This window comes from Ailuropoda melanoleuca, chromosome 16 (assembly GCF_002007445.2).
Source record: "Ailuropoda melanoleuca isolate Jingjing chromosome 16, ASM200744v2, whole genome shotgun sequence".
NCBI lineage: Eukaryota > Metazoa > Chordata > Mammalia > Carnivora > Ursidae > Ailuropoda > Ailuropoda melanoleuca.
This window is the reverse complement of record NC_048233.1, coordinates 24,243,322-24,258,713: the sequence shown is the minus strand read 5'-3', so window position 1 is coordinate 24,258,713 and position 15,392 is coordinate 24,243,322. Positions and strand designations below refer to the sequence as shown.

At 37.9% G+C, this 15,392-nt stretch overlaps 1 protein-coding gene across 1 annotated transcript in view; it reads left to right on the top strand.

The window, feature by feature from the left end:
• ITPR2 (inositol 1,4,5-trisphosphate receptor type 2) overlaps nucleotides 1-15,392 on the top strand; it is a 494,278-nt gene that overhangs the window by 222,567 nt on the left and 256,319 nt on the right. The window contains 3 exon segments of the mRNA XM_034646080.1: nucleotides 288-488; nucleotides 2,416-2,667; nucleotides 5,572-5,697. Coding sequence (XP_034501971.1) covers nucleotides 288-488; nucleotides 2,416-2,667; nucleotides 5,572-5,697 — 579 coding nt within the window.

Below are 15,392 nucleotides of genomic sequence, written 5' to 3'. Positions count from 1 at the left end.
GGAAAGAGCTAACTTTGAGGAGTAGGTAATTAATCTCAAGAATCCCATTGCCCACATGTTGACCTTTATGATAATCAACTCCTTTTCCCAACTAAATTCCTCTGTGAGCTCAGTTTGCTTTTAATGGTCAATGATCTCATTGCATCTCGTAGAAGCCTTGCCCAGGAAGCTCACTATGGCTTTGCATAAAATATAAAACTGATCACAAGCAGGGAAATTAGTCTGAGCACTGTAAAATAGAAAATTGATCTTGTCAGAATTACAAAGGCACATTCCTGTCTGGTTAGCTCCTGGAAGCAGAAACCATGCGGCACATCTTCATGAACAATTACCATCTTTGCAATGAGATCAGCGAGAGAGTTGTGCAACACTTTGTGCACTGCATCGAGACACACGGCCGCCACGTGGAGTACCTGAGGTTTTTGCAAACGATTGTAAAAGCAGATGGTAAATATGTGAAGAAATGCCAGGATATGGTAATGACAGAGGTATGTTCTCAGTTTGCATTTTAACAGCCTCACATAAATAATGTGGTCAAGTCTGTGTTTTCTGTTAATGCTAGTGTAAAAAGCCGCACAACATAGGTATGGAGAATAATTTCGTCCTGATGACTTAAGCAACAAGTATATTTTCTTAAAATCTAGTGAAGTAATGTGCCATTGAGTTTATTTTTCCTTTTGATCCTTAATGAATTTGTGTATTTTAAATAGTAAAATTCTGTGAAATGTTATGAAAATAAAAGTGACACATTTTATATTTTTAAATTTTCAATCTGTAACAAAGATGGTTGGAATTCTGTTTTCCCACTGCCTTTTTTGCTCTATTCCTGAAAGAAAGAATCAGTATTCTCTGGTACTATTTGCAGAAGGGTTTGAAGGGAATTAATTAATGGAAACTATCCATCAGTCGTTTACGATATGTGGAACCTTAAGTTGAAAACTTAAGAAACACAAATGGTTGAAGTACCTCATTTATTTTGCTCTCTTCGTTGTGATGTTTGACATTGAGCGAGATTTATGCAATGAGTAAGTTACTCACCAGGAACCAAGTGGTGCTTTGGAGAAATTGAGCCCATTTAGGTAAATCATTGCTCTGTGACCTAATGGCTCTCTAAAGGCCTCTATGGATTAAGGCACCTTTCAACCGTGGCTACCAAACACTTATGTAATAGATTAGATTGATATGAGGGGATTTTCATAATTACATACTTTCAATTTGGGAATGAGGGGAGGGGAACTTCTATATTGATATAATTGAGTCCCTCCTGCCCCATAGAAATCTTAAAATTAATTCAGCTTAAAGCCTTGAATTTTTAACGTAAATTAAGCATTTTAAAGAACATTTCAAACTTATAAAAATGTACCTTTTTCTTATCTACATTTAAATTCATAATTGTTCTTCATTGCCTAGAAATGTGGGAACTAATCTGATTTTGCATTATGACCATCAAGGAAAGAATTAAAATGGGAAAGCAGCAAATAAAAATTAGGAAAGTTCTAGGATACCTGTCAAGGGAAGCGTTTTTATGTGGAAAGAAGTATTTGTAATATTATATCGTGTTGACATATAATGCATATTTTGACACATATACATTTTCTTTCAACGAAACGTTCAAAGCAAGCCAATTGTCTTATTGATTTAAATCTGTTATCAATTTAATTAAAATGGAGAAAAAATATATCCCCAAAATATCTCCCATTGGGGTTAGAAAATTGGTACTGATAATAGACAATAAGATATTATGGAGTGTGAGCAATAAAATTACCACCTGCTGGAATTCTCTACTAAAATTGTATAAACAAAGTAGGAAGGAAAATGTATATCCTAAAAGCCCCTGCTTATTCATTTCTTTGTTTCTCTCTCTTTTTAAGTCTTTTTTTTCTCCATTTCTCTCATCTCCACTTTCACCTCCATTCCCTTCTGGTGCCCATGACATACGGAATTTCCAGATTCTTACAGAGTTGCATTTGGCTCAAAGTACATGCTTTTTTATTCTGCTACTATAGAAGGGGGTTGGGATGTTTTATTCTGCTTTAGTAAAATTAGGCTTGGGAGATTTTGTATGTCTTGGCAATGGCATCTTCCATTTAAAGTAGAGGAAAGCAACTTGTGTTTTGCAGGTTTAATTCAAGGGAATAATTCACTGGGGAATGATTATCATCTATGCCATTTAATTCCTGCCCCCATCTACCTCTCCTCTGTCTCCCTGGCTGCTTTTGAAAGTATTCATAAATAATCACTTGGCACCTGGCTGGAATCTTTTTTACCATCCTGCTTTGGTATAGTTCTGCTTTTGCAATATTATCCGTGTTTTTACAAAGAGATGCATGTGTTTCCAGATAGACCAAACCTTTGGCAATAGCTTCAAGGATGAACATTTGGACTGCTATGTAGACTCTCTTATTATCATTTCAGTTGATAAATGGGGGTGAAGATGTGCTGATATTTTACAATGATAGAGCATCATTTCCCATCCTTCTCCATATGATGTGTTCAGAGAGAGACCGAGGGGATGAGAGTGGTCCCTTAGTCTACCACATCACCCTGGTGGAATTGCTGGCAGCATGCACAGAGGGGAAAAATGTCTACACTGAAATCAAGTGCAATTCCCTTCTGCCCTTGGACGACATAGTGAGGGTGGTGACCCATGATGACTGCATCCCTGAGGTAAGCCTGGCAAAGGCTGAGCAGCCGTGGAATTATTATTAATGTAAAGTGCACAAGGACTGGAAATCCCCATCCCATTTATAACAAGATAATGCATTTAGTCAAGAAATTGTACTTAGCTGTATAATTAGGAACATTTAAAAGAGCATAAAAAGTTTCCATGTTTTAGTTCTACAAGAAGTTTGAAAGAAGATAGACTTTTTCAAAGTAGAGCCACTGTTGGTTTACTGGAAGCTACTATAGGAATCTCTTAAATTCTAAGTGTGGCGATGTGATAAAACCGAGATTTTTCTTGTTACCTCTGGTATGTTCTTGCGCATGCAATGGATGCTTCATAAATAATTCACCGTCACTGATAGGCGAGGCCAGGATGGTGCAGCAGTATCATCTGTTAGACTCTGTAGGTTTGCCTTGCTTTACGAAATAAATGCATTCTTGGAAATGCAGACATGCATTTTGCGTTATTCACACTTCATTTTTTTTACCCTCTGTCCTTGTTTGGCTCTGATAATAGGGGAAAAACTCATTAAAAACTGGTTGTCTGCCAACAGGATTAATGAGGCTTCCAGGAATGTACATTGCAATAATTTCTTTCTTTTCTACTGTTGTGGTGTATTGTTGTAAAGTTCATAAATGTGTGGTGCATCAAATAGGATAGAAATCTAAACATTTTATCATAGTAACTTAAAAAGGTGTCAGGTTAAGTTAACTTCCCTAATTTCCCAGTAGTCCTATGAAGTGATGGACTTACAAGTATCTTTTTGTGAAATTTTGTGGAATTATTGACACTTCATAGCAAGGGTACTTCCTGCTTTGATTGGCTTGAAATGAGACAGCCAGGAAAGAGCATAGTGAAGTGATGAAATTCCCGGGTTTGGTCTCCGTTTGAGGTCCTGATTCTGACAGTGCTTCGTTCCACATGCTATTCTTCCCGACCACACCACTCTGACCCCTTATGTTCACTTCACTCCTCTTCATCTTTCGTGTGTTGATTCAAGCAGTACTCCTTTAAGGGACACTTCCCTGGCCTCCCGTAGTAGACTTAGAAGAGTCTACAATTTGAAATTTGGCGTTTGAATTTTGTTAATAAAGATTATTAACACGATGAGAGTAGCAGCTAGGTTGTTTCTATTTACCATTCTATTACCTGAGCCCAAGACTATACTTAATAAGTATGTTTTGAATGAATGAACGAATGAATTAAAGAATGAGTCAGAATCCTGGATCCATTACTTCTCGCTGTGTGACCGATTCCAGCAGGTTCCTTAACTTTTCTGATCTTCAATTTCCACAATTCTAAAGTGAAACAATTATGGTATGTATCTGAGAGGATTGCTGGAAGGTGGTAAGTAAGGTATTATGTACAAAATGCTGCAGGTGTTTGGTATGTAGCAAACAATGAATAACTATAAGCTGCTGTCAAGATGATTATGATGATGCACTGAATGGCTCTGATGTCTCCCTACCCTGTGATCAGTTCTTGATACAGGCACCCTGTCTACTTTTTGGCCTTAGTCAAGTAGAGAGAAGCACTAGGGCATGAAAGCTGTCCCTGTATTCCTTATGGTTCTAACTTGGATTCTATGAATCCTTGAAATTATTTACATGATTTTGTCTGTCTATGCATTTGGGGTGATTTATAGCACTCATCACATTATTTATTTATTTACTCATTTTATTTATTTATTCATTTAGAGAGAGAGAGTGCAGGTGTGAGCTAGTGGGGGGTGGGTGCAGAGGGAAACAGAGAGAGAGAGAATCTCAAGCAGACTCCACGCCAAGCACAGAGCCCGACGTGGGGTTCCATCTCACGACCCTGAAATCATGACCTGAGTTGAAATCAGGAGTCAGATGCTTAACCTGCAGAGCCACCCAGACGCCCCTCATCATATTTTCAGAAAGAAAGAAAGAAAGAAAGAAAGAAAGAAAGAAAGAAAGAAAGAAAGAAAGAAAGAAAGAAAAGAGAAGAAACACCATTGCCCTCCACACTTTAGAAATACTGTGTTGGTGAGACTCATCTCAGTCGTTTACGAAGAATTTTGTTAAATATGAGAAGGAATGTTACTACATCTTAAAATAATATAATTTTTTTGTAAACCATGAGCCTGTTTCTTCTCAGAATAGTAACTTAAATATTTCTGAATGGCAATAAAGTATTATTTAATCAACACATTTCAACGTTATATTAGAACTCTCTTGGTTGCAGACTACAGAAACCTAACTTAAACTGCTTAAATTTTTTTAAAAAAGGGGGATTTTATTGGCCCCTGTATTTGGGAATTTGAAGGATAGTTGTTCTGATGCATCAAGAGGTTCAAACAATGTCAGAATTCTTTCCATCCCTTTTTCTTTGTGGTTTTGCCTCATTCTCTTCTGAGCGTACCTGCATATGCCTGCAGAAGATGGCTTCTTGGAGTTCGGGTTTACCTTGTTCCACTCTAGTCATGAGCGAGTGAGTGAGAGAGAGAATGACAGAGAGAGTGAGAGAGAGAGAATGACACACAGAGAGAGACAGAGTAAGAGTGAGAGAGAGGGAGAGAATGACAGAGACAGGAGAGAGAATGACAGAATGTCAGAGACAGAGACGGAGAGAGAAGGGGAGGGAGATGGAGAGGAAGGAAGATAGGGAAAGGGAGCACATTTGACTCTCAGTGTCTCAACTAGGATAGACTTGGTTTTAGTTGGCTGTACTTGCACATTCCAGTTACTGGGCGCAGGGGAATGGGCTACTAGGTCAGGGCCTGGAGGGTTTTTATAAGAGAAGGGGAATGGGAATGCTTTCTAGGTAGACATAACACGCAATCCATGATAGTAACTAACCCAGATTTTATTTAACTTTCCATATTTGATATTTTTAAATGAACAATGAAAACTCACTATCTTTTGTATTTGAAACTTGTGCAGGTTAAAATTGCTTATGTGAACTTTGTTAATCACTGTTATGTGGACACTGAAGTGGAAATGAAAGAAATCTACACAAGTAACCACATCTGGAAATTATTTGAGAACTTCTTGGTGGACATGGCCAGGGTGAGTTACGCTTTCACCATTCAACACTGCTTCATGCTTAGTGAGGTGGTTGGTACATATTTTGACTAAACAGGATCAAGGGTCTGGATGAAAATTTGAAATTAAACCCTCCAACTTTGGAAGTAATCCATTACATTCAAAAAGTTGTGCACGCATTTCACAAGATTGTGAGATTTAATGAGTTCATAAACACAAAATACCCAATATAGTGTGTATAGAAACAAAGTGTCCATTTCTACTTTTACCACTGGCTGTATTGGTTTGTTATTAAGTAGAATTTTAGTGGCTTCTTTACATGGATTGGGGAAGACATTGACAGAGGTCAGTTTGTATTCAGCCTCTTATCATGATGCAATTACAAACATCTCAGGAGGCCTTGACCACTGTTTTCAGGCAGATAGGTACTTGACCAGACTACCCAGGGCTTGGCATTTCTCAGTGTTGCGTAGTCAGAGTTTTCTTTGGGAGAGTGCTCCAGTAATCGAATCACCTGGTTTGATTCGTCACTCACAATAGGTCCTGCTTTTTACTGAGTCCATTTCCTCCTGTTTGGCCTTTTGGGGGAGATTGGAGAGGATATGTGGAGCCGGTTGGCATTTTCTAGATATTGTCCAGAATATCTTTTTTGAGTAAAATTGAGTAAATGAATAAATGAATGAATGAAGAAAGGAAGGAAGGAATCGTCTTTGTAGATAGCACTTAATTTTAGTTAGTATACCTTAGCCACCCGCCTTTTGGCGTGTTGAATTGTCATAACATAGAGGGTCTATTATTTCAGTTTTTTTGATCTTTAGTTTTCCCTTTGAAGTGATGGGATAGAATGTTCAAATAAGAGTTTCACTAATAGAAGATAGTGTATAGATAATCCTTAGACTAGTGATGACTTATGGTGGGCTATCCCAGTTTTTTTGACTCTCGACATTCCTGAGTGCTGGTAGCTTTACACAAGCCTTATTTAGATGTATTTGGAGGAGAGGGAGGTTAGTGAGGTCCGTATTTCCACTGTTTTATAAGAATGGTTGCTGATGGTTATCCACCAGCTAACTGCCTCCTTACAACCCTTACTAGAAGGAAGGAAGACAAGGGGAATATAATAAAACATTGACTCGGACTCAGACATCAGGGCTTTGCAGGTGAAATGTGCTTATTTTGCCTTTGATGTGGTGTAGTGTGAGCCAACTCCACTATGTTCAAGCATGTGTGGAGTAAGGCAGTTCCTAGTTTACTTCATTTCTATAGAATAAAAAGCCACTCATTACCTTTTGCAGTAAGACCAGCACCTGTGGAAAAATCATCTTGTTTTACACGTGATTTTCATACCACTCATTTTGACCCCCATGTCCTTGTGAAAGCCCTTGTATCTGATGGGCTACAAGGATCTCTAGAGACCTTGAAGTAAAGGATGGGTTATATGCCGATGACTGAGCTTTAAAATTGCGCGTGCAGGAAGATATTGAAGAGATTATAGACTGATTTGCAGAGTTGCACAGCGCTATGGACTAAAGATAAGCTTGAAAAGACCAAGGTCACATTCTAGGCAGCATGAGCTGCAAAGCTAAAAGGAGTTTTATTTTTTTAAACCAAAGAAAGCTGATGGTAACTGCCATTGGTTGTGCCACCTTTGAAACACCCTTGCCGTTGATGTATTTATAAAACTAAAATGTATGTATTATTTTTTGTTAAAAAAAAGCATGCCTGCTAGAAAGGGTTTTTATTTTAACTATTTTAATTAAGTAGACATTTAATGTTATCTATTATATAAAGGCTTGAAGGGAATTTTGAGATCTTTTAATCTGTTTACTCATTATGTCTAACCACAACAGCTTTGCTATACTGTAAAAAGCATTTTTTTTTTCTTTCCTTCTGGTTTCCCTCTTATTTATATTTTAAAACAGCAGCTCTCTTATCCCCTCATCAAGAATGACAAAGACTTACCCTTCCTATTTCAGGCAGGGACACCTGGCTTTTCCGTACCGGGCTGTCTTTCTGCCCTTGAAGAGAGATTACGGAGCCACTGCACACTCAAATTCAAATACAAAAAATTGTTTAAATAAGTAGAATGTGGCTTCCTAGGCAAATTTTCAGTTGAGTAGATCAGTAGTTCTCAAAGTTCAGTAAGCATCAGAATTATCTGGAGGGGTTTGTTAAAGCACAGAGTGCTGAGCCCCACCCCAGAGTTTCTGATTCAGCAGATGTGAGTCTTTGCATTTTTAACACGTTCCCAGGTGATGCTGAAGCTGCTGGTCCAGGGACCACACTTTGGGAACCACTGCAGTAGAATGTAGTGGTTTAAGAGTAGGTACTTCAGAGGCATTAGCCAGACCAGAGTTCAAGTCCAGATTCTGCTTCTTCCTAGCTCAGTTACCTTGAGCAACGTACTTACCCCTCTGACTCAGTTTCCTTACTTGTAAAATGGATACGATAACACATTCCTCATAGGGTTACTAGGAGGCTTCAATGAGGTAATGCATATAAAGCACATGTGGCACTTAGAGAGTTGGTAATATCGTCTATTTCATCCCCATCATGGTAACATCGCTGGTATTATTACATGGTTATATGTAGCCTTTAAAGCAATTTCAGCAAGCTTCCTCAGTACCTCTATCAAATCATAATGTTGAGGATAACCAAAAGGAGGACCAGCCAGTACAGGCAAGAGCCAGAAACCATGTCTGTGAAATTGGACATGCGCAGTAATGACTTGACATACAGATGGGCTAAATACAGATGTTCCCATGAAGTGATGAAGTCCTGGGGCAGCTGATTTACATCAGTGAGAAATGGTGAAGGTAATCTGGAGGCAAGATATATGGCAAATTGGACCTAAAGAATCGTAGGATCTTAAGGTTGGAAGAGACTGGCAGTCCTATAGCTCACACTCTTCAGCACCGGCCTGTATATTTCCAGTAAGAGTGATCTCACTCTTTTTTGAGAAAACTGGTTTCATTATTACATAACTTGAATTGTGAAAAACTCTCAATATTGAGCCAAATTGTTTTGTGTTATAATTTTTGCCTCTCTCTTCCTTCTGTAGCAACATAGAATGATTCAGTTCAGCAAAGATGTAGTTATTTACCATAAGTAACATATTCTCCTTGCTGGTGATCTACTTTCAAGTAATAAAGCCATACAATTTAAAAAACTTAAGATCATCTAGGTTGACCTCATAATTTTGCCCCTGGGTTTCGGAGAGATTACTTTGCCAGCATAGGGAAACTTGCCTAGCCAGAAGCAGAGCTGGGAAATCTGCTGGGGCCTTACCCGGTTCTTTTTTGTAACAGCTTCTCAGATTTGTTCTGGGCTCCTTCCTGTTTTCAGTACACTTTTGGGTTCTCTCTAATATGTCAGTGTTTTAGAAGTATGGCATTTGGGATAGAACCCAGTGTTTGAGGTGGGGTCCGGCCAGCACAAGGCAGATGATTATTTTAGTAGAAGTTTGGAGAACAATCTTACTTAAAAGGCAAAAGAAATATTAATATGTAGTGGCATTAATACCGTCTTCCATCTTCCTCTTCATGTTGCTCTGGAGTCATTTCTACCAGGTTCTTGTTTGTTATTGGGTAAAGCTCTCTAAAGAGTCTTAATTAGTATCTTTCACATTCCTGTTAGTACCCCCTCGTCTTTTATCTTGCTAAGACCCATATAAGAAAATCTTTCTGAGAAACTTTTTTTAATAAATTGGTGCTAGGTTTCACACACTTAATTCCATTCTGATTTCCTGACAGTATCCGTGTTCTGTAAATACACCCAATTTAGGCAGGCAGCAGAGGTATTAGACTCATGAAAAGTTGTTCCACTGTCTTTCAGAGCATTTAACAGCAACTCACTTTGGTCTGTGTTCCATTGTGGCTAAAATTGGTGTTTGTGGGGCAGAAATGCTTTCCTTTGCTTTTGCAACTGATTTCAAATTTGAATCATTATTAGAAAGCACTTGAGTAGGGGGTAGACTGTGGTCAATGTTAGCTTCAGACTCTATTTTTCCTTTTGAAGAAGTTTCCAACTTCTATCAATTTCAAGATTCTCTGATGACCAGTGGTACCCTAAGTGATGTATTGGCAGAATGAAATTAGACCAAGAAATAATGTGGAGGTGTACCTAACGTAGTGCCATGTCATTGCTGTGTCAGTCACTGCTTAGCAGGACGACTCAGAGTATTTTATTTTCAAATAGATCACTTGTTTGAGTCACTCTCTCCCTTTACGTAGCTTATGTCAGAAATAGGAGTAAAGGTAAAATTTATATGTACTTTGAACCACACTTTCCAAGTTCTTTAATTTGATGGAATTGAAATTTTCTTTGGTTGATCATTTGATTCAAGAGTTTTCTTGACTTTCTTAAGTTGAACGATCCATTGAAACATCTTATTTTAAAGGGTTCTTTTTATATTAGTTAGCATTGTGGGTGAGCAAAGAGTATAAAGTACTCTATATTAGCTTTTGTTTGGCCCCTCTCCCTCAGTTGTAATTCTGTTTTTCTCCTCAACTTTCAGGCCAAGTTATAAGGTGGTGTCCACATGTAATGAAAACTTGTTTTGCTAGTCTTGATTGATGGTTGATTCCTATGCTGCATCCTACTTTATGCTCTTTAAATCATTAATAGCATTTGTCATAGTTGAACAATTCCTTCCTGAAACACTTCTTCACTTGGCCCCCAGGATATTTCCATTCTGCTTGCCTCCCTCCTCATTGCCCACTTTCTTAAGTTCCTTTTTTTTTTTTTTAAGATTTTATTTATTTATTTGACAGAGGGAGAGACAGCCAGAGAGAGAGGGAACACAAGCAGGAGGAATGGGAGAGGAAGAAGCAGGCTCCCAGAGGAGCAGGGAGCCTGATGCGGGGCTCGATCCCAGGACTCCGGGATCACACCCCAAACCGAAGGCAGACGCTTTAACGACGGAGCCACCCAGGCGGCCCCATTCTTAAGTTCCTTTTCTCTTTTCTCCAAATCTTTCTAGATTCTCAATATTGGACTGTGCCAGACTCAAACCTTAGACTTACNTTCCCTCCTCATTGCCCACTTTCTTAAGTTCCTTTTTTTTTTTTTTTAAGATTTTATTTATTTATTTGACAGAGAGAGAGACAGCCAGAGAGAGAGGGAACACAAGCAGGAGGAATGGGAGAGGAAGAAGCAGGCTCCCAGAGGAGCAGGGAGCCTGATGCGGGGCTCGATCCCAGGACTCCGGGATCACACCCCAAACCGAAGGCAGACGCTTTAACGACGGAGCCACCCAGGCGGCCCCATTCTTAAGTTCCTTTTCTCTTTTCTCCAAATCTTTCTAGATTCTCAATATTGGACTGTGCCAGACTCAAACCTTAGACTTACTCCCCTCTGTCTACAGTTGCTTGCTTGCTGATCTCAATACTCTTCTGTCTTCAATACCAGACTTATTGAAGTTTGGTTCCTTCTCCTGATGTCCAGTCTCACATATCTAACTGCCTGTAGGGTATCTCTGCTTGGCTATCTAACTTCAAGCTCCCCATTTACTCCTATATCCCACTAAAAATGAATTCCTTCTCAAGTCTTTGGCATCTCAGTAAATGACAATTCCATTGTTCAATCCAGGCATTGAAGCAAAAAGTCTTGGTGTTATCTGTAGACTTCGTTTCTTTACACTCTAAATCCATTCCTTAAGCAAATTCTACAAACTTTAACCTTAAAATATTAAAAATCTGACTACTTCTGAGCACTTCCATTACTACCACCTGTTCCAAGTTACCATTAACTCTCATCTGAATCATTGCAGTAGTCTCATTGCCTGTTTCCCTGCTTTCACGCTTGCTGCCCTTCTTCATCTATTCTCTATTCTTCATCTATACAGCAGCCATCATGATTCAAAAGAAGAGGAAGAGGAAGAGTGATGGCTCAGTTCACTCCTCTGCTTGGATTCCTCCCAAAGTAAAACATCTGCATGATTCGGCCTCTCCTCTGGTCACCCCTCCCCTTCCCCATGTCCACTTAATTTCCCCTAATTGGTCTCTGTGCCATCTAATGGCCATCTTTCTCCTCCTCAAATATGCAAAACACACTCCCATCTCAGTACCTTTGCATCTGCCTGGGATGCACTGGTCCTCCAGGTATCCTCAAGACTTCTTTCATGGTCCTGCTCTAAAGTCTTCAAAGAGGCCTTCAATTACCACCCTGTGTGTAACAGCTTCTTCCCTCTGCTCCCCCTTCACTTGCTTCATTTTTCTTCATAGAACTTATCCTTGCGTGACATGTTTCTATACATTTGTATTTGTTCCTACTGAAACAAACAGAGGGCAGGGATTTTGGCTGTTTGGTTCACTGCTGCACAGTTGACCTAGAACAGTGTCTCACACATAGGAGATACTCAGTATGTATTTGTGGAATAAATAAATAAATAAATATCTATTGAAGTGAAAAAACATTTCAGAAGTGAATTGGAAAACAAAATAAGTGTAGTCTTAGTATGGAATTAAGTGGGCATATCAATGGAATGAAATAAATAGGCATAAACAGATTTTTACATATGTAAGATATTAGTATATAATCAAGAAATTATTACCCATTAGTAGGGGAGTGATTAGTTATTGTCAGGGATGAGCAAACTTTCTCCACGAAAGCAAGGTAGTTAATATTTTAGCTTTTCAGGCCACTATCACAATGGTTATAGCAATTACTAATGGGAAAGGAGCCATAGCCAGTATGTAAGCGAGTGGATATAGTTAGATTTACCCCATGCGTGTAGTTTGCTTACCCCTGGATGTTTAAAGTAATATCAAAAGCTCCATTAGGGTAGTGATTCTTATATATTTTATTCATTGATAAATCGCAGGTACATAGAACATTCTTGGCATGGAATAGACATTCAACAAAAATTGTTGATTTGAACTAAATCAAAATTCCATTTGAGGACACCGGTTATTTAGGGTGAAGTGAACTCAGCTCCTAAGCTAAATCATATAATAGCGTAAATTGCAATTAGATTAAGATTTTAGAGATAAATGTGGAACAATAAAAATGGATGGAAATGTAGGTGGCTATTTATCTGTCTTTGGATGAGATGGTTCTTTTTAAGCATAAAAGCAGCGAACAAGAATGGCTAAGGAAAATAATAGATGTTTCATTTTTTGAAAATTTCAACTTTAAGTACATAAAACATCACCCATAGAAATAAAAAAATCAAAATAGAAAAAGGTTACTGAACATTTTTAAAAAGGCTTAAATAATCTTTACATAAGAACTTGGGACGCCAGGGTGGCTCAGTCAGTTGAGCTTCCGACTCTTGGTTTCGGCTCAGGTCATGATCTCAGGGTTGTGAAATCAAGCCCCGTGTCTGACTCCATGCTGAGTGCGGAGCCTGCTTGGGTTTCTCTCTTCCTCTCCCTCTGCTCCCCACCCTCTAAAATAAATAAATTAATCTGTAAAGGCCCAATGATTGAAAAAGAAAAAAAAAAGTATTTATCTACATTTATATATATATCTATATATAGATGAGAAAAACACTAGCAAACTAATAATGAAATGGTCAAGACCCAGGCATTCATGACTTATAGAGGAGGAAATACAAGTAAACCCCTGAAAAAAGAGTCAACTGTTAATAATTTTTCAAAAATACAAAGAAGAATAAGATCCAGTTTCTAACTATCAAAGTTGTAAGGGTGAAAAGGTAAAAGTAAAGAGATAATATTAAATGTTGGTTCACATACTTTGCTGATGAGAATGTAAATTCATGCTGTCTTTCTGAAAAGCATTTTGGTAATACATTAAAAGAAACCTTCATACCTTTTTAATGTGTCAAATAATTTACTTTCCAAGAATCTGTCCTCAGGAAATAATTAGAAATGATATCAAGGATTTATGGTCATAGAAGTTCAACATGCTGTTATAATAATATACAGTAAGAAATAGTTTCAAAATTTAATAGTAGAGAAATGGTTCAATAAATTATGATGTATCTATAAGACTGATGTTATAGAGTCATTGAGATTACTTTTAATAATGTGGGAAGTGCTGATGGTTGAGTGATGAGTATAAAAAGAAGACGACAAAACTGGTGATCTAGAATAATTTCAGTTATGTAAAATATACATGGCAGAGCAAAGATTAGAAGAAAGGATTCTAAGAGCTTAACCGTGGTTTTATCTGGATTTTTGTATTACAGATAATTTTCGTTTTCCCTTTTGTGCTTTTCTATATTTTTTCAGGGTTCCTATAATTAATGTATATTGATATTAAGAAAAATATTATATTTTTTAAGAAATTAGTTTAGAACTCTAAGAAAGCCAACTGAGGGTATGAACCGATGACTCACCTAAAAGAGGAGATGTTTAAAAGGCAAATGTTTGGAAGTTTCGGCCTCATGAATGAAGGGATGTGAATTAAANAAGAAATTAGTTTAGAACTCTAAGAAAGCCAACTGAGGGTATGAACCGATGACAACTAAAAGAGGAGATGTTTAAAAGGCAAATGTTTGGAAGTTTCGGCCTCATGAATGAAGGGATGTGAATTAAACTAAATATGTGATATCCCCTCTGCTATTTAGAGGAACGTGTCTGGGCCTACAAGGAATGCAAAAACGATCCTTAGGATTTGTATTCCTGGGTCTGTGTGATCAAAAGTATGTTATTGGCACTAGAGCTTCCCTGTCGGCAGGGTAGAAGCTTGTCACATTTAAATTTAGATATTAATTAGATAAAATTAAATCAGATGGAAAATCCAGTTCCTCAGTAGCACCAGCCACCTTTTAAGTGCCCAGTAAGCACATGTGTTGGACACCGCAGATGTAGATTTTCATCACTGCAGAAAATCCCAGTCCTGCTCTAGCATCAAACTTTTTAAACCCCATCTGTCATCTTTGGAAGAGTAGCAGTCACTTTAGAGTGGAAGAGAGAAGGGACATCCTATATGCAAGGGGAGCAGTGTCAGACATAATGATGTCTAGAAATGTTGTTTCATATTTGTTTTTCAGCAAATGATTTTGTACCTACTGTGTGCTGAGGTCCTGCATGTGTGGTGGTGAGCAAGTCAGACTAGTTTCCCAGGTCCAGGGACTTAGATTCTACTGATGGAGACAGATTGTCACCTGCTCTTCCCCCAGAAACCTCCAGGGCTGTTTCCTCACTTCCTTCAGTTTTTTTGTTAACATGTCACCTTATCCAGAGAGGTTCCCCAAGCAAGTTAGGTAAAATAGGAATCCTCAACCATACCCAGCCTCCGGCAGCACAGAAAGGAGCTATCTTCCTCCCTGTACAGCTTGCATTTCTTTATTTTTCTCTAGAGTATCTTATTTGCTCTACTTTCCACTTATTTTATGTATTTATTAGTCTATCGCGTGTCTTTCTTGATTAGAATAAAAGCTTTTATAGAGCAGGGACTTTATTTTGTTTGGTTCACTGTCCTAACTCCTAATCCAGTAGTTTGCTTTAATTTAAATAATAATAATTTAATAATTTAAACCAATAATTTGAAAAATAATGATACATGGAGTTTGGTATTATTGTAATATTTTATAATATTTTACAGAGATTTTAAAATATTTTTAAAATAGTGATACATGGAATATACCAGAGAGATTTAGATAGTAATTAGTGATATAAGACAAACTGCAAGCAACCTAAGAGTGAGACAAGAAATCACTGTTTGGTAAATGTTTGGAGGACAGTTGGATATCAATATGGGAAAAAATTGATCAGAATCCATAAATCAGGTCACTATAGCAACAAACTCCCAGA